The sequence below is a fragment of the Setaria viridis genome, chromosome 2 (genome assembly GCF_005286985.2).
Source record: "Setaria viridis chromosome 2, Setaria_viridis_v4.0, whole genome shotgun sequence".
In the NCBI taxonomy this organism is placed as follows: domain Eukaryota; kingdom Viridiplantae; phylum Streptophyta; class Magnoliopsida; order Poales; family Poaceae; genus Setaria; species Setaria viridis.
The window spans coordinates 37503164-37521792 of NC_048264.2; the positions used below are offsets into that span (position 1 = coordinate 37503164).

General features: G+C 44.5%; 3 protein-coding genes and 1 non-coding gene across 4 annotated transcripts; 1 reads left to right on the forward strand and 3 right to left on the reverse strand.

The window, feature by feature from the left end:
* Window positions 1-9178: 9178 nt before the first annotated feature.
* Window positions 9179-11274, reverse strand: LOC117845985 (uncharacterized). The gene is made up of 5 exons (XM_034727081.2): window positions 11069-11274; window positions 10842-10938; window positions 10149-10227; window positions 9813-9894; window positions 9179-9491 (listed from the first exon to the last, which is right to left on the reverse strand). Exons 1-5 carry the CDS (start codon window positions 11099-11101, stop codon window positions 9351-9353), a joined length of 432 nt encoding a protein of 143 aa, XP_034582972.1. The 5' UTR covers window positions 11102-11274; the 3' UTR covers window positions 9179-9350.
* Window positions 11275-11495: 221 nt separating this feature from the next.
* On the reverse strand, window positions 11496-13366 carry LOC117845984 (uncharacterized). Its single transcript, XM_034727080.2, has 2 exons — window positions 12733-13366; window positions 11496-11782 (listed from the first exon to the last, which is right to left on the reverse strand). Exon 1 carries the CDS (start codon window positions 13186-13188, stop codon window positions 12736-12738), a length of 453 nt encoding a protein of 150 aa, XP_034582971.1. The 5' UTR covers window positions 13189-13366; the 3' UTR covers window positions 11496-11782; window positions 12733-12735.
* A 2114-nt stretch (window positions 13367-15480) lies between these two features.
* On the forward strand, window positions 15481-17931 carry LOC117842076 (uncharacterized). Its single transcript, XM_034722427.2, has 5 exons — window positions 15481-15804; window positions 16786-16904; window positions 17270-17327; window positions 17423-17500; window positions 17573-17931. Exons 1-5 carry the CDS (start codon window positions 15666-15668, stop codon window positions 17764-17766), a joined length of 588 nt encoding a protein of 195 aa, XP_034578318.1. The 5' UTR covers window positions 15481-15665; the 3' UTR covers window positions 17767-17931.
* A 180-nt stretch (window positions 17932-18111) lies between these two features.
* Window positions 18112-18184, reverse strand: TRNAA-AGC (transfer RNA alanine (anticodon AGC)). Its single transcript has one exon. It is a non-coding gene; the product is annotated as a tRNA-Ala (tRNA).
* Window positions 18185-18629: the final 445 nt, after the last annotated feature.

Genomic DNA, 18629 nt, shown 5'->3' on the forward strand with positions numbered 1-18629 from the left:
GCGACGGGGGCGGCGGAGGGGGCGGCGGGCAGTAGAGCGAGCTGCAGAGGGGGCAGTGGGCGGCGGAGCGGGCGGCAAGCTGTGGGCAGCGGGGAGGTGGCGGCGGATAGGTGGCGGCGGGCAACTGAGCGAGCGGCGGAGGGGGGTGGCGGGCGGCGGAGAGGTGGCGTGGGAAGGTGGCGGTGGAGCGATGGCGACGGGGAGCAAGTGCGGGCGGGGACTGGCTAGGAGCGAGGGGCGAGGGTGAGCGGCGGAGAGGTGGCTTGGGAAGGTGGCGACGGAGAGGTGGCGACGGGGAGCGAGTGCGGGCGGGGACCGGCTGGGAGCGAGGGGCGAGGGCGGGCGGCGGGGAGGTGGCGGCGGGGTGCAGGAGCGGCGGAGCGGGAGACGGGGTGCGTGTGAGATGGTGGATTGGTGGACTGTGGGAGGATAAGGATAGATAGGAGGACAAGGGGTCTACTGTTAGGCGCAGGTTCATGGGTTTGTCGGCATGGGTAAGATATTTTTATGCCCGCTAATTTTTTTCCTACGGGCACAAACTCAAACCCGCACCCATGCCCCTGGGCACAAAATAGCACATGTATCCTTGCCCTACCGGGTTTTTGCCCGCGGGCACGAGGGTAATTTCTGCCCGTTGCCATCCCTACTTCGAACGCAATGATGGATTTGATGATGACTTGAGCCATCGAGTTCGTCGGCAGATCTTTGGTGAGTTCCCCTACCTAGCACGCTAGTTGTCGATGTTTAGACCCGGCAACCAACCGAGGGGGTACCTGAGGTAGTATTTTGTGCGTGGGGCTCACTGAAGACCAGGAACTCGAAGGTGAACTTGAACGCACGATTTAGACAGGTTCGGGCCGCTAATGTCACGTAATACCCTACGTCCTGTGTGTTGGTTGGTTTGTATTGATTGATGATATGTTTGGAGGGGGTCCCTGCCTCACCTTTTATTGCCGGAGGCAGGGTTACAAATCGATTGTTGTACAAGAGTACTAGTCGGATTCGACCAGAGAATCTTACACTAATTGCTACGAGTAATTTTCTGATCCATAACTAGTCCTTGTCCACCACGTAGACCACGCCATCCTGCACCGTAGCCTCTATGTCTGATACATCTTGGTGTACAGCCCCGTATTGTAAGAGTGTCCAAGCCTCCCAGTGGGCCCAGAGGTGTATGGTCGACACTATCCACAGCCAAACACATCACTTTGTTGATGGATTTAGTTTCAAATCCCCCTGCATTGCCTTTTGGGCCACATTGGCAGGAGCCTGCATAGTCCCCTACATGCCTTTCATATCTTCACCAAAGGGATCTTCACTTTCTTCATCGGGATAGTGATAGTAGTATTGGTACTACTACTCTTCCTCTTCAAACTACCAATATTCATAGGACTGCCATCTTGACCTCTATCCTCATTTTCATTGTTCTCCTCCTCATCATCCCTATCACACGGAATCTCTCCAAGAATGCAAGTAGATGACCCATCAACAGTTATTCCTTCAAACATCACTTCAAGATCTTCTAGACACTCTGAAGGGCCATACTTGAGCTTCTTCCTCTCAGGTTGTTTCTGAAAAAAACAAAAGAAAAATAAGAACAAGTACATTATAGTGGACAGATGGAGAGACAAACAGAACAAGGACAATTACCTTAGTGTGCTTATCCCAAAATACTTCGCTTGCCACAATACCGCCTTGAGGAGTCTTGCCGAGTCCACTTTGTTTGTTACAATAGATCCAAAAGGTGAACAAGCCCTTAAGTTGATCCTATCTATTCTTGAACTACTTGTGCTCCTATTTCCATCCCTTATTTGCTCAACACAAAGGTCATAGAACACCATATTGTTGTTGAAACTGGTCCAATTAGCCTTGTCAAAGCTACCCTCCTATTTCATATTCAGATTAACATACCATGAGCACTCATAATAGAATAATGAAATTACTAATCAAGATCTCTATACAGAAAATAGAAGTATATCCATGTGAAACAAGCAATTAACAATTAACACACAAACATTTGTGAGGCACTAGCATTTGTCAAATAGAAGCAATTAACAATTAACACACTAACAATCTATCAACCACGTACACCGCAACTTAAGTTTGGATCCACTTTCTCACCTGATTTCCATGGCCAACAACCTCTTCGACATCGTCTTCTTCTTCCGGTGAGGCGCCATAAGACTCTGAAGTTGCAGCATGAACGCGGCCACGCCCACCAGCGGCACTTGAAGTTTGGCCAGTCGACCGAGAAGCCTGATAAGGCTGCGCTACAGAAGGACAGGGTGGCGCAACACTGTCACCATGGCTGACGTTGGATACATGACCAGCACCAGCACCACCACAAGCAAGGGTGCCATGGCCGATACCTGGGACACTGCCACCGCGGGTGCCACCGGCCCCACGGCCGCCGCGACCTCCAAGGGGGACGCCTGTCTGGGTACCGTCGATGCCATCTGAGGCCGCTCGGAGCGCGTCGGCCAACGATGCACCCAAGATGTCCATAAAGGACAATTCATCGATGTCCTACGCCTTAGAGTTCAGGTCTAGCTCACCAATAGCTCAGTCGACAAAGGATGAGGCCGGCGTGCTTAAGCTTGCACCGTTGTGGTTGGGGGCCGAGGCTGACGCGAATGTGGGGATGAACGACCGATTGTGGGGCGAGGCATTGGCTTCCCAAAACAAGACGGCGACGGCGGTGGCATCCTCCAAGCGAACCATCTTGCGCCGGCGGAAATCTACTGGCGGTAGAGGTGGGATGGGACGGCGCGGTGGAAGGTGAGGGGCGGGCGGCGTGGAGAAGAAAAAGGGATTGGGAAGTCTGATGGGTGCGGCGCAGTGGACGGGGCGGCTTACGGGAAAATTGGACCGAGAGGAGGGGAAGTTAATGCTTATGTGGCAGTGGGTAATATCTCCAAACTCATATGGGCATTTTGGTCTTTCAACAGTTTTAGCTGGTTTAGCTGGGTGGAACTAGCAAAAGGATTTTTTAGCTGGGAGGAGTTTTAGCTGGTCCTTTAGCTGACCTGTTTGGATCCAAATCAACTAAATTTAGCTAGCTAAACTTTAGTTGATGGATCCAAACAGAGCCTTAAGCCAACCACACTTAGGGGGTGTTTGTTTCCTAGGGGCTAAACTTTAGCCCATGTCACATCGGATGTTTGGATACTAATCAGAAGTATTAAATATAGGCTAATTATAAAACTAATTGCACAAGTATTAAATATAGGCTAATTATAAAACTAATTGCACAAATAGAGACTAATTAGCGAGACGAATCTATTAAGCCTAATTAATCCATGATTTGACAATATGGTGCTATGGTAACCATTTGCTAATGATGGATTAATTAGGCTTAATAAATTCATCTCGCGAATTAGCCCAAGACTTCTGAAATTAGTTTTATAATTAGTTCATATTTAGTCTTCCTAATTAGTATCCGAATACTCGATGTGACAAGGGCTAAACTTTAGCCCGATGATCCAAACACGCCCTTAAGAACCACCAGCCAAAAGCACAAGAAAAGGAGAGAGCAGAAGTTATGTGTGGGTACCACATCACCGGCACACCTTATATTACTATAAAAGTTTGACAACCTGTCAAGGTCAATCCTTTTTCTACCTAGTTGACCACCGAGCCATAAGTGCCACCTTTGTTTGGTTACAAGAAATTCAGGTATCTGAACATGCATCCCGATTCTTACGCTTTTGTGCGTGGTGAATTTGATCTCCAGGATCAATTCATACTGGCTTTGAATCTCTACGCGAGCTAGCTGCTACACATGTTTCGTCAATGGCTCTCTGATCAATATATAGGTGGTTCTTTGTTTGGACTTCGGATGCACTTTTTGATTCTCTAGATTGGGTTAATGACACTAAATTATAACCTGATCTTTGTTATTGCTAGATAGTGGGATGAGACTAGATGATCTAAATGTATGTTAACCTGATTATTAGCTTGATCCTAATGCCCTGAGCAAGCTTGTGAATTTGTGTGGCGTGTGTATGGAACGCGCATGAAGTTCATGTCGTAAATAAATTTGATGCACATGGTATCCATTGATGCAAAATATTTAAACATCATTTGTTTGCAAATATTTGATACGATCCAGGCTATGAATTTGTCCACGCACACTCATCCATCCAAGACACTTACTACTTTACATATATCATCATTTAGCACTGTTTTTACCTATATTCAGGCTAGGGGATTACAATTTGGTAGTCTGATTCACATGCACAGATGAAATCATAATGATTCAAGGAAATTTTAGTCTTGTACACATTGATAAAAAAAATGGTGGAGGGAGATAATGGAAGTTATGCAACCTTCCACGCGCATAGATTTTGGCACTCAATTAATTCTATGCACCTTGTTACATGTTCTTTCCCCTATATATGAATCAGTTTAATTGTCACATTGGATATATTTATGCAACCAATTTTATTTTGGTTCTGTAGTTTCAAACACTACTGGTCATGATGGGGAAGTAGTCGGTATATACTAAGTATATATAAATGGAAAACTTCTAGATGTTTTGTCATAGTGATACAATTAACTTCTACATTTAGGATTTGGTCTAAAATACAAGGTGAAATGAATGCGATTGCACTAAAATTTCAAAAACAGTAAGTGTAGGCAAGCTTGTGATCTTGTAGGCATGTGTATGGAACGCGCATGTGAAATTCATAAATATATGCGATGCACACGCTATCCATTGACGGTAAAAAAAATTATATAACCATTATTTGAAATCATTGTGGTTGATTGAGGCTAAGAATTATGAAATTAGTACTGTTGACACGTGAGATTGGCATCGGTCGTCAATGACACATTTTAGTGTAGCAGATTATAAGATGCCTATCTAAAGATAGAGTTGTGTTTTTTCTAGCCAAAAATAAATTTGCTCAAATCTAGTAACCGGTTCGCGTATCCGCTCAGTAATTTGAATTCTCTCTTTTTTGTTAAGCAGCAATTCAAATTCTGGTTTGAGATCAGGCGGTTAATAAGGCCGGCGGCAAAATTTTCAAAACGGTAAGTTGTTGCCTAAACAGTAAACACAACCACAACCGGACTCGAGCCGGTCTGTTTGGGACCTGAATGGGCGAACCACACCACACTCGGAACAAGACGATAGACGAGGGCCAAAAAGGTAAATAAAAGGGGAAAAGAAAAGGAAAATTAATTGGGAGGAGGTTAGAGCCAAGAGAGAACGCGAGCGAGCGAGGCCGGAGCGCAGGCAGGCAGGCAGGCAAAATCAGCCAACGCGCGTCCACGCCATCTCTTCCCATCCCACCCAGACCAATCGTCCATGGAAACCCTACAGCAGCAGGAGCAGCCAGCGGACGCCGGGATGCCCCCGGGGCCCGAGGGGACGGCGGACGCCTCGCCGCTCCCGCCCGCGTCCGCGTCCGATGACTTCACGCCGTTCGAGCTCGACGCGGCCGAGGTCCTCACGCGGCTCAGCGGGAGCAGCACGTCCACGGGCGGGGGCGGCGCCTCCGCCGCCTCGGGATCCTCATCCCCGAGCTCCGTGAACGACGCCCCGCCGGCGCCCGCGCCCGCGCAGGAGCTGGCCTTGCCCCTCGGCGCCGGCGCCGGTGGCGATGGAGAAGACGACGAGGACGAGCAGGAGGTGCCGGGGAGCCAGCGGAGGACGAAGCGCTACCGCACGATCGCCGAGATCTACCGGGCGACCGCGCGATTCGCGAGGTTCAGCATCAAGGAATTGACGAGGTAGAGCGGGGAGGAGAGAGGAGAGATGCTTGCTTGTAATTACCCCTAATCCCTAGGGGGTAGCTTGGAGTTTGCGCGGTTTGTGCTTGTTCTCGCAGTCTTCTTCTCTCACTAGGAGAGTCATAATCTGGAGCCTGCAGATCAAGTGTAAGAAACTTTCCCTTTGCAATAAATCATCGGGCTTGCTTTCTTTTGTTTCAGTATAATCGTTCTCTCATCATATTAGTGCTTGGCCCTGGTCGCTGTTTCTGGTGCTCTGATCTATGCTGGGTCGGGATCTAGTCTTGCTAGCTCTGATATATGCTCCGTGTGATGTGATTGATGGTATAAATGGAGACTACTGATCCGATTGTTGGCACCATGGATGATCAGACAGAGTTTATGATGCGGTGCATCAAAGCAGCGTGCATGTAGATCATGTATTTAATTGTTCCAATGCGCATGCGAGGGTGTTCATCAATCGATCGGGATCACACTAGACATTTCATCATTTCGGCATTGTTTTTTCTGAATTCGAGCTAGGAATTGCGCTTTAGTAGTCGAATTTTTAGCAAGGATGGATGGATCTGTCTTGATTTTAGGAAATTATCATTCTGTTGTATATGTTGTTCAGAAACCGTACATGCATATGCATATAGAAGCTTCCCTGCTCAAAGCAGATTATTTGGCATTTTTCTTCTATATAAGCATTGCTTGAGTTCAATTGCCATGTTGCTTTGATTTAGGTTACCGACTTACTTTGATTCTCGAGTTTCTATTGTTCGTCATGAATGGGGAAGTTAATTATTTACATATTTAATAGGATTGTTGAAATATGAAGCTTCATGTATGTACAAAAACCTAGTATGAGCGCATATTATCGCTGCCACCATATATATGCTTGCTGCAGGCATGTAGTATTTTTGCAACATGTTATAGCTGTGAAAGCAGAAAAGATAATGATTTCGTGATATTGGTGGTACCGTGGTAGTGATGATGCCTAGGGCTGAAGAGGGGTAATAAAGATGTTTAGTTTTGTGATATGTTATACATACTCCTATCTTGATAAGTGAATGATGTCTTAGTTTTCAACATGGGCCTAGCTAGATAACTGTAAAGAGACCGAAAGAAAGCAATTATGAAGCTCTAACTAAACAAGCTTGGTACTGCATATCCTTGTCGTAGGCCATGAAATTTTGTCATTAGCCACTATATTGAAGCATAAGTAGTGAAGAAATTTGAGACTTCTACTTACACCCTAGTGAAGATAGACAAGATGATTGTCCTTAGTTTCACGTAGTTGACCTCATGAAAGGTTGTATATTGACACTAGCTAGCCTATCATCTTCTCATTATGCGACCGGGCAAATTAAATTTTTCTCCATCTTAAACTAATTCGACCTATGTGCTCTGTTTTTTTTTCACAACTCTGAAATACATTGGGGTTGGCAAGTTGAGCCATCTATATGGTTATTCCAGGATTGATGAAATATGAACCTTTCGATGTATATAGAAGTAGCTATAAACCATGCATATTTTCAGTGCCACCATATGTATGCCATGCACTATAGGCAGTTGTATTATTCTAAGCATGTTATCAGTACTAAGAAAGAGCAGGAAAGATGATGGGTTTTCTGATGCCGGAAGTGATGTTGGGTTTATCTCATGATCGAAGAAGAAATTAATTGCAGTTATGCTATGTGTTATATGTACTCCTACCTCCATATATAAGTGAATATCTTAGTTTGTAAATGTGTCATGGCCGATAAGAGGGACTTAGGCACCATTTGGTAGGGTTTCAGTTTCAGTTTCTTAGCAGAAAACGTAGAAACCCCGCTAAACAATCTAAACCCATGGTGTTTGGAAATAGAAACTAGCTTAAACGTTTGTACTTTTAGAATACACAAGGGATCAGAGAAACCCATGAAAACTTGGTTTCTCCTTGTTTCTCACTCAAAGTACCTGAAACAAAAATAGAAACCTTGGTTTGGCAAATGGTTTTCCAATAAATAGAAACACTTTCGGAGAAACATTATTAGGAGGAACTAAAATAGAAAATGGTTGCCCCTAAGAGAAAGCAACTAGTTACTTTCCAAAAAAAATAAGAGGTTAGATTGTTAAGCTGTGGGAGAATACAAGCTGTGTCTGGCTAACCAAGCTCATCAATGTATATATTTATAGTAGGCGACGCTGTGGTTAGCAGTAGTCAAGCGGTTGTTTTTCTATTAGCAACTAACAAAGTCCTCAAATTATGTGAGTTCAGGCAATGTCGATTTATATCTGTAAATGATTAATTAACTCATCTTTTTTTAAGCAGAACTCAAGCGTCTTTTATAAAGCTAGCTAAACAAAGTCTTAATGTAGTCATAATAAAACCGAAATATCTTTTTCTAATTAACCCTGAATGATTTCTGTTGCAGTTACATACATGTGGTCAAACAAAACTGCCAAATCTTCATGGATGGATCCCACCTCGACGTGGGCTCCTTCCCTTCGCATAGCCGCAGTACGCAAACCAAGGGAGCAGTCCAAAACCAACCGAAGTGGCTAGGATGCGTATAAACACATAACCGCTTGATGAAGCCTAATTTTACTGCAGCCCAAAATGCAGTTCTGATGTTAACAGTTTGCAAAGCAAAATCTACGTAAAAAAACTCTTGATGACCTTTGAGTAGAGAGCTAATCAAATGACATGGAGTACGGTAGCCATCAACGGGATCCTCAAGACGAGTGATTACAGTTGGGCTGGGCACCCTGTCGTCACAACGGGAGCTGGCTCACAGGAGCAGTGGCAGCCCGACACTGCAGGGACATGCCTTATTGGTTAGTGCAAGTGCGTTTCAGATGACAATCTGTCCCCCGGGCAGTGAACCTGACGCAGCATGTGGCCGCAATCCTCATGAGCGAGGGGACCGGAGTGAGGTGTCACCTTATTACAACCCCTCCTGTGTGAGTGTGAAACTGCGTACTGCGAAAGCTGGCCAGATCAATAATAGATCATGAACGAAAACATCATGCTTTGAAGTATCAGCAAATGTTTATTCGTCAGTTCGTATTAGGATTTAGAAATTTAGGACAATCATCTGGAAGTGTGATTTTCATCTCGTTGTTTCGGCATGCGACGGTTGACTGACTGACTGGTCAGACCAGACCAGGATCCAGTCAAGTCTAACCCAAACTCACTGAGCTTTTTTAGGTTCAGAGAAGGTGCATGGAAATTCCTGTCAGCTCTGCCTGATGAAAAGCAAAGGGGCTAGCTCCTTATCAATATTTAACTGTACATGCATCCGAAGTATGCATCCTCAAAGCCATTCACTGAACTTGCACTGAAACTCAACCACAGTTGCCCATGCTCTGAAAAGCGCAATTCCCATCTGCAGCTAAGAGCAGACAGGAGGTGACTGCAGGAGGCAGCCCATGCAAAAGACAAAGCAAATAACAACACAGGATGGGAACAGGTGACTGAAGAAAAAGAAAGCACAATCTTTGAATGAATGAACAACCATCTTTCTTTCTTCAGTACCACACTAGCACCTCTTTCAACATACAAGTAGTGCACAATGGAGAGTAAATCGTCTATCAGCAGGACAGAACAATATTTGATTACAGGAAGCCTGACAAAAGTGCTTTTTAATTCAACCAGTCGTTCCTGAACCGAAGGACTTCACTATGGTGCTTACTCTTGCGCCAAAGCTTCTCGAAGCAATCTTCTTCCCTGGAACATGGAAGGGGTTCGAGACAGCATCTACATATGCGGCATGGAATTTCCTGAAAAACTGAGCAAACGGAGATGGACATGAGCTGGTATTCTTTTACCCACATAGCAGAGGCAAGCATAAGCATCAAATATCATGTAAACTAAAATTGGTTACACAAGCTTATCTCAGTGCATCCCCAAATAAAAAAAAACTCCAGAATTTCTCAGAGAACCCTTCCTTTACAGAACTTTGACTGAGAAACTGAACAGCTGTACTACTAATGCAAATATCTCCGTACTACCCAGTGAAATGAAATATTACATATGGTGTATGCATGTTCGACACACATATTAACATGTTTCACTAAAAATGGTACAGTTAAACAATGTAAGAACTTACATTTCGGGCATCTGCATCTTTGACATCAAGATCAGTCGTGACCATAATAAATTTGACCTTTGTGTTTGTCAAATAGCCATAACTGTACATGGTAGATCATAATAATTAATCAATCTGTTAGTAATTGGCAGCACAACATCAAGAAGGGCTGTGCTTTCAGAAGCTGGTGACACGGAGGCACATAAATATTTAGTTGATAGCCATTGTTTCAACTTATTCGTGAATAATCTAAGTGCAAAAAATTCTGAAAAAAGAAGCGATAGATCTTTTAAGTTTCAGTAGGGTCAGATGCCATCGAGAAAATTAGGCACTAACTAATTCCTGAAAGATACTCACACTTTGTAGTTCTCAGTTGGGTAGAGAAGACCCAAAAATGTCTCATTCAATGTAGGCGCACTCCTTTTAGGATTGTTTACTGTCAACAGAATGAATGTAGAGACAAGTAAGAAAACAAATAATATAAATGTTACAAACCAAAATGATATAAGAACAGCACTCGAAAAAGGGTGATGTCTGTATCCAACACTATATGCCAAAGAACCACACGAGTTAAGACTACTCTGATGAGATGGAAGGAAACAACACAGTCCGTTATAATTATCTAGAACCACCGTGCTTCTACGCATGTCCAACTCCTCACAAAGCAGGTCTGCAAATTTGGCAACTGCAAGTTTTTGTCCCATATGCCACATGATTTTTTTTTGAAATAATATGCCACATGATTTCAATCTGCTCCCTTTTGCACAAGTTGGATGGATTCTCTAATCTTTAATATTTACAGTAAATAGATAGTTGCAGGACTAGATTTTGATTCCTCTGACCTGAAACTAGTGATGCAGATCCTAATTGAGTTTTGAATTAACTTCAGAGTAACAAGCACACAATTTAACAACCATGGCCTCCTCCACAAATCATAACAGCATGCGTACGGACACGCACAAGTAGAACCCCAGCGCTAAAAACAAGGCCACCTAGATCTGGATCACGATGTGCAAACGGGGCGCGCGCGGGTAAGAGACGCTTAGCTACCTCGCTCGTCGATGACGTCGAGGGAGCAGTGGACGATGTGGTGGAGCTTGAGGGCGTCGTCCGCCTCCGTGAAGCTCTGCAGGTACAGCGGGTTGTTCTGCACCACCGAAGGAGACAGCAGAAAGTGAGACTTCTACTCAGCTCATGTGGCGTCCGCGGTGAGATCGCATCGGATCAGATCTGCACGATCCGACGCGAGGGGCGAGTGGGCGGCGGGGGTTCCTGACCTGGTGTCCGACGACGGCGACGCAGACGATCATGTTTTCGCCGGGAAGTAGAGAGAGTCGATCGCCGGAGAGGCGGAGAGCAGTGGGAGGCAGAGGCTGCCGGACGGCGGCGGCGTCCCCTCCCGCGGAGTCTTCAGACCGCGGGACACGAGGCTGGGGCGCTGGGCTGTGCCTGCGTGGGAGACCGGGGAATGAGAAGGGAGACGACCGACGGAGCCAGGAACTCACTAAAGAAGATCGGGCGGTCCAAAAGAACCAACTCCCAAACTGCGCGAATCTTGACGCAGTTCCCACCCCAAACTCCCGCACATACGAATGTATACTGTCAATTGATAGGGTCAATCCACATGATTACAGAACAAACGATGAACAATGGCATGCCAAGTTCAATGAAATAGGCAAAGTTGGACCAAACAGAATACAGCTATTGCATCAACCGTAGAGCTTATTTTCGTCAACCTTTGCGTCCATGTTACAAAAAAAATCAGTGTGGCGTTTTGCAAGAAGCTCACAGAATAATTCAAGTTCTACGCGAGACATTTGCTCCAAGGCTTTCATCCGTGATAAGATACAAAATTTAACAAACGCATCTGCAGCACCACACAGCAGCACAGAGTACTTTACAGCATTTTCAGTCTTTGACCCACTGCAGGACGGCCCTGGAAGGTGGATCCTGGATGCACCAATCTCCCAGAGCAGCTGTGATGAAAACACCTGAAGAACAGGCACAGAAGTGATAGCGACAGTAAGCAAGAAGTAATATATTAAGTGCAAGGACCCAAAGGAACTTTTCTATATACTGTGGACTTCAATCTGAACTTTTAGGCAGTAATTTTATGATTGCCATGACATGGGCAAATGAAATTTTGAGTTCTGGATATGGTATTGCACTTGCCAAGAAATTTCCATATGCTAGTATTGACCAAAAAATAGAGGGTATACGTATTATCCATCATTCAAGTATGCCCAAAAAGCTATTGCACTAAATTCATCGTTAAAATTTCTGCACAACAATTTTTTCCGACAGGTTCTCTCTTGTATGATAATAGTAGCAAACCCTGTGTCCAAATAGAAAAACTAAGTCGTTAAGGAAGCACAAATGACGCACCGCTCCACCCTGATAAGCATTAAGCAATTATGTTATTATTATAACCCCATGGCAAATACTGGTGTTCAAAACATGTTAAGCCCACAACTTCATCACAACCAAGTTACCACTGATTCCATTGGGCTCTGGTCATGCAAGCATCCCATCCCCATAGACTCTGCATAAAAGGAATAAAATTGGCCAATAGATGGCTGAAGGTTTGTTGGACATCAACTAAATAGTTCCCAGACACTAGAAAAAATAAGTAAACATAGACATCTGGAGCATCGCTATGACCCAAAGATAATTGTTACAGAAATCCACTCAGTTATGGTGAATACCATGTAAACGACAGAGTGACAAATGACAGTATCACTAACAAAGCCAAAAAAATTGATCTGTTGCTCTCCAATTTCATGTTTCTCTAGAACAGAATTCAGCTTCACAGCACCATTATTCGACAGGAACTCTTTCGAATTAAACAACAGCCACATCATTCTACAAGTAGGTGAAGGTTGCATCAATTTTTGCTCTGATCCTACAATTGCAGAGAATCCGAATCGGTGGACGGACTCACAGATCAGCTCTTGACGAGCCTCCAGCGGCTGAGGGCCCTGGCGACGGGCGGCGTGAGCGCGATGGTGATGGGGACCCTCACGGGGAGCAGCGCCTTGTTGCAGAGAAGCGCGAGCGTGAGCGCGCCGCCGCTCGACGCCACGAGCTCCATCGTCCGGTTGCGCGGCGGCCGCTCCGGCCCTTCTTGAAGAACATCACTCGGCCTGGGCGGGAGTGCGGCGTCGCGCAGGGCCTCGTCGCAGGCGGCGGGGCCGGGGGCCTGGGCGGGTGAGGCCTCCCCGCCGACGGCGACGCCCGGGGAGATGCCGAACCTGCGGAAGACGGCTTCGACGTCTACGTTGTTGTTGATGGCGACGTAGAGGCCGGCGATCGAGGCGCAGGAGACGGAGATGTGGACGCCGACGGCCACCTTGCCGTACTTCTTGACGAGATGCTTAATCCGGCCCGAGAACGCCATCGCCGCCGCGGCTGCCGCCGGCGAGGTGGAGGTTTATGATTTGGGGGGGCGGCGCTGTGACGGCTAGGGTTTTGGTCGTTTGCGTCGGGTCGGATCGGATCGGTCACGCACGGCGGAAGCGAATGCGCTGGATGGTTCCGAGTAGCGACCCGCGACATGTTTTTTTCCTTGGAAGAAAAACCAAGCAACCGGTCCACGGCTTTACTTTAGATTTAGTGGGCATTAAAGCTGAGAAGAAATTGACATACTATGTCGAGAAGGACTGGAACAAAATTGTGGCAGTTGTGGCAACTTAGGGGGCGATTGGATCCTAGCTAAATTTAGTCTGTGTCACATCGAATATTCGAAGGCTAATTAGAAGATTAAATATGAGTTAATTATAAAACTAACTGCACAGATGGAGGCTAAACGGCTTGACGAATCTATTAAGCCTAATTAATTCATCATTAGCAAATTGTTACTGTAGCAGCACATTATCAAATCATGGACTAATCAGGCTTAATAGATTCGTCTCGCCGTTTAACCTCCATCCGTACAATGGGTTTTGTAAATAGTCTATGTTTAATACTGCTAATTAGTATCTAAACATTTGATGTGACAGGGGCTAAATTTAGCCCTGGGAACCAAACGGCCCCTTAGTTTAGGACTCTAAGACTCTAACTAGAGTTATGGGAGGATCCATGAAGTAAAACTCTGAGCACGTTTTACTAAATTCTTGAAATTTGCATATGCTTGATCTCATATAACTATTTTTTTCTCAAATCATCCCTTCTTGTTCATGTATCAAAGCAACTCCAGTAATATCCCTATTCAAGCTTCTACCCACGTAGGGATCGGAAAAAAAAACCCACTCCAACAGGATCTCTACTCGGATCTCTAGAGTAAGGAGGCACCCAAATCCGCCCTCTAGCCCCATCTCCCACGGATGCCAGGGGAGGCAACCCACTCGACCTTTGTTTCTCGTTTCCACATGTTAAAAATATAGATTGAACACTGACAAATGGACCCCACATGTAAGAATAAAAGTAGGGCCTCATTTGTGAGGGCTTTTGCTGAAGTTGATGGTAGAAAACAAGACCCCAAAATTTGGGTAGCCCCTACTCAATAAGGTAGGGATCCGAAGTAGGAACTATTATTAAAATTGCTCTAAGCCATTACGTGACATTCGCTGTACTCTAAATAGCATCTATGGCTACCTGGAAGGATATTGAACAAACGCTGATTCTAAGAAAAGTGAGGCCACCGCTTCAACTTGAAAAGGACTTCGATAAATAAGTGATTTAAAATAGGAAAAAGTCCATTTTACTCCTCTTACCTATCCACTTTGTCCACTTAACTCCTAAACAAAATTTTGGCTCACTCACTCCCCTGAACTATTTCATTTGGTCCAATCTACTCCGAATTAGATTTCTCTTTTTTTTCCTCCCGGCTCACTTTACTCTCCTGAACTATGTCATTTGGTCCAATCTACCCCTAATTAGATTTCTCTTTTTTTCTCTCCCTGTATGAGTTGAACTTTGAGTTCAAATTTTATCAGCAGATACAAAACATGATGATTTATGTTAAAAAATTATACTAAGAATTTTTCATGTTTATTTTCATAGGTTAGGAATATTTAATTTGAAATTGATCTTAGATATATAAAATTGTACAAAAAGTAATCATGAAAAAATTCCAATATACTTTTGTAACAACTGACAAAATCTGAAATTAAAACTCAACTCGTACACGAAGAAACAAAAAAGAGAAATCTAATTAGAGATAGATTGAACCAAATGAAATAGTTCGGGGGAGTAAAATGAGCCAAAATTTTGTTCGGAGGTTAAGCGGACAAAGTAAATAGGTGAGAGGAGTAAAATTGACTTTTTTTCTTTAAAATATTATACAACATAAAAATGCACCTTCCAAGTAGGGGGCCGTGAAATTAAGTCTACAGCAGCGGGACACATTGCCGTATTTCCAAAATGGTTTTTGTTTACCAATATAATGTGCATATATGTTTTATTATTTACTCCACTATAAGCTACATAAATTGATAAAAAAACAGTGCAAGTACAAACGGACAAACGTTCGGAACAAGAAAAGATATCCCAGACAAAAGATGTTGTTGAGCAGCTAGAGTAAAGCAGCTATGATAGAGATCATCCAGGAAAAAAAAACAAGACAAAAAAAAATTGGTACATGCTGACCAGTCACGTGGAAAAATTACAAGGAACAAAGAAAGAGGAGCACTAGGAAAACTTATCCATCCACATCCTTCCAGTGGGCCACCGTCCAGGCCCCGGTATAGCGCCGCCACCTCCACCTGTCCCTCCTCCCCCCGTCACCGTCGTTTCCACGGAATCTCTCGGTCTGTCCGCTACCCGTTCCTCGCCGTTCCAGAAGCCGCCACCCTCTCCCCTCGCCCGCCGCGCCGCGCCGCGCCACAGCAGCCATTTGAGCCTCAACTCCAGGGCAGGCCAATCCAATCTCTCCGCATGGCCTTCGCAAGCTCGCTCCTCCCCGCTCCGGTCTCCCGCGTCCGCGCGAGCACCGCGCCGGAGCTCGCCGCTTTCCCGACCGCCAGGAAGGCCGTATCCCTCGCAGCCGCGCGCCGCCGGGGATCCCGGCACGGAGGTAATGGAGACATGGAGTTCATTTCTTTTCGCCTCTGCTCGGTGCGCGGCGCCTGCTTGCGGATTCGTTTGACTGTAGGAACTAGGAAGCTGTTTGTAGAAATTCCTGAACGAGGAGTCTTCTACTCTTCTGGATATACTACTGTGCTCATTTGTCAGACTGGAAGTGGCTCAAGTGCCGAACCCAGTAACCATTACCCGTTCTTACCATCATTTGACGTCGAAGCTTAATCAAGCATCAGTTTTTATTATGTACCATCATTTGGTTCTCAGAAGCTTGCGGTGGAAATCATGCTTTCCCTTTTGCTTCACCGTGATACATTGTTCAGGAAGCACACCCTGATTCGAACTGCACACCTTGAGTTGGACTTCGCAGGAAGTAGTACTGGCCAAATTGCAAACTAGGATAGCATTTTAGTATGGAATTTTTAATTCTATCTGGACGCTGAGTCTTCGGTCATCTTATTTTCTTTAATAATGTTACAGAGATGATTTGGATGATTGGATCAATCGTAGAGTGATTTCATAATCCGATTTTCATTTGGCCAGCTTTTGCTTTAACCGTGGTTGTACTGATAAGGCAGTGCTAAAGGAATAATATATAGAATTGTAAGCCTGTAACTGTAGTGTGCCAAGTTTATTTCTTTTCCTGTCAAAGTTTTTAGTTGTGAAGTTCACCAAAACATTTTGTCTTGCTTAACACAGGGTAGGGGATTCCATTCCATCAAATACATAGGTGAACATGTTCACCCTGACTCCAGAAAGATAGGTCATAGAGTACGGATGTATGATACCATTTTCTATTTGACAAGGAATGGCTCGGATGGAATTTAATTGTTTAATGCTGAAAAACACCCATTTTGTTTGTGCTTTAGTTCCTATAGATAGAAGAGCATCCTTTATTATCGCTTGCCATGTACTTTAACTCTTTAATCGACCGAAAGGTACTAACTTTTAGTATTTATGACGTTTGGATAATCAGTGAGGGCTGAAGTGAATGAATCTGGAAGCACTTTGGCAGTTGATGCTCTCTCACAAGTTAAACATGTTCTGCTTCCAGTCACTGATCGCAACCCTTACCTTTCTGAAGGCACACGACAGGTTCATCAGTTTCTTCAAAGTATTTCAATCGTTTATATGTATTCATAGCTAATCTCTTATGGTGTTTGAACATGTAAGATATAGGCCATACAGAATTTATAGATAGCCACATCTCTTTTATTATAGTCACCGCAACATGTGAGTTGTAATCATTTCTGATTTGCATGACTTTAGCACCAGACCCTCAGATCTGGTGAATGATTGGCAGTGCAATTTTATTTCTGGTATTGCATGTATATAGTGATTGTTTCAGTAAGGAAGATTTATTAATACCTTTTATGTTGTTGACTTATTTTGTACATTCTTTACTTCACCATCACTGGCAATAGTGTTTTACCCTTTTTAATGGTTGAATGATGTATCAGGCTGCAGCCACAACCGCTTCTCTAGCTAAGAAGTACGGAGCAAACATTACTGTAGTTGGTATGGTCTCATTTTGAAACATTTCATTCTTCTGGTGTTGCAAACTTTTCGTCCCCACAGCTTAAGACTAATATATTCTGAATCTGTTGTTTAAGTTATTGATGATAAACCTAAGGAGTCATTCCCAGAGCATGATACTCAGATGTCAAGCATCAGATGGCATCTCTCAGAAGGTCAAGCCATTGAAGCTACTTGCACTCTTGCTATTTTGTTACTGTAATGATGACACCCATGCTTGCGCCCAGGTGGATTTACGGAGTTTGGACTGATGGAGCGTCTTGGGGAAGGGAGGAAACCAACGGCAATAATTGGGGAAGTTGCTGATGAGCTGGAGTTAGATCTGGTTGTGCTAAGCATGGAGGCAATCCACTCAAAGCATGTCGATGGCAATCTGCTGGCTGAATTCATCCCATGCCCTGTTCTGCTGCTCCCGCTCTAACATGCACATTGAGCATGCCATGCTTTCATGGCAAATGGTCTGTTTTTCTCATATCGCTGCCTAATGCCTGGATTGATGCGTTGTTTCAGATTTTCAGCTGATGTGGTTCGGCTTAACTTGTGATTATGTGAATATTGCTAAGAAAATGAGATTTACTCTTTCTTAGGCTTCTGTTTGCAATGAGTTTTAGTTTCAGATGTATGCTGCAACTATGGTTTGGTATAGGTATACATGTTTTACTATAAAGAGCTGGCACTCCCTGTTAAAAAGATGTATGTAAAAATAGACTAATAATAGGGTGCAGTGGAGGAAAAGGAAAAAATGGAATAAAAATTAAAAATAACGTGGAGATGCGGGGTATCGATCCCCGTACCTCTCGCATGCTAAGCGAGCGCTCTACCATCTGAGCTACATCCCCAAGTGATGACAGCATCATAGAACTTACTTAATTTAATGATAACTGGACTTTGGCCGATAATTTTTATACATAGACGATAAATCATCTGTTAAGACAACATTTCGAGTGATTGTAGCATCCATACATATGATCAGATGCACAGGATGACCGTAAATCCGTAATGTTTGCTTTGCGTTGGTGTAGCGCAGCGCAGCTGCTACTGCTTGAGCAAAACACACCCTCCAAATTAAATATGGAAGATAAAGAGGATCATCCTGGTGGCAGAAAGCTCAGCCAACGCCAAGTAATTCAACTAGTGCGATGCCGGTGGTCCGCACGAAATAAAGCATATATTGGGGACCGAAAGGGTAAAGAGTGCACAAGGGACTACAGCGACCCGGCCAAGATGGAAATTACCACCTGAAAAAATACAATTCTATAAGATCACTCTGGTCTAGTGGTACTG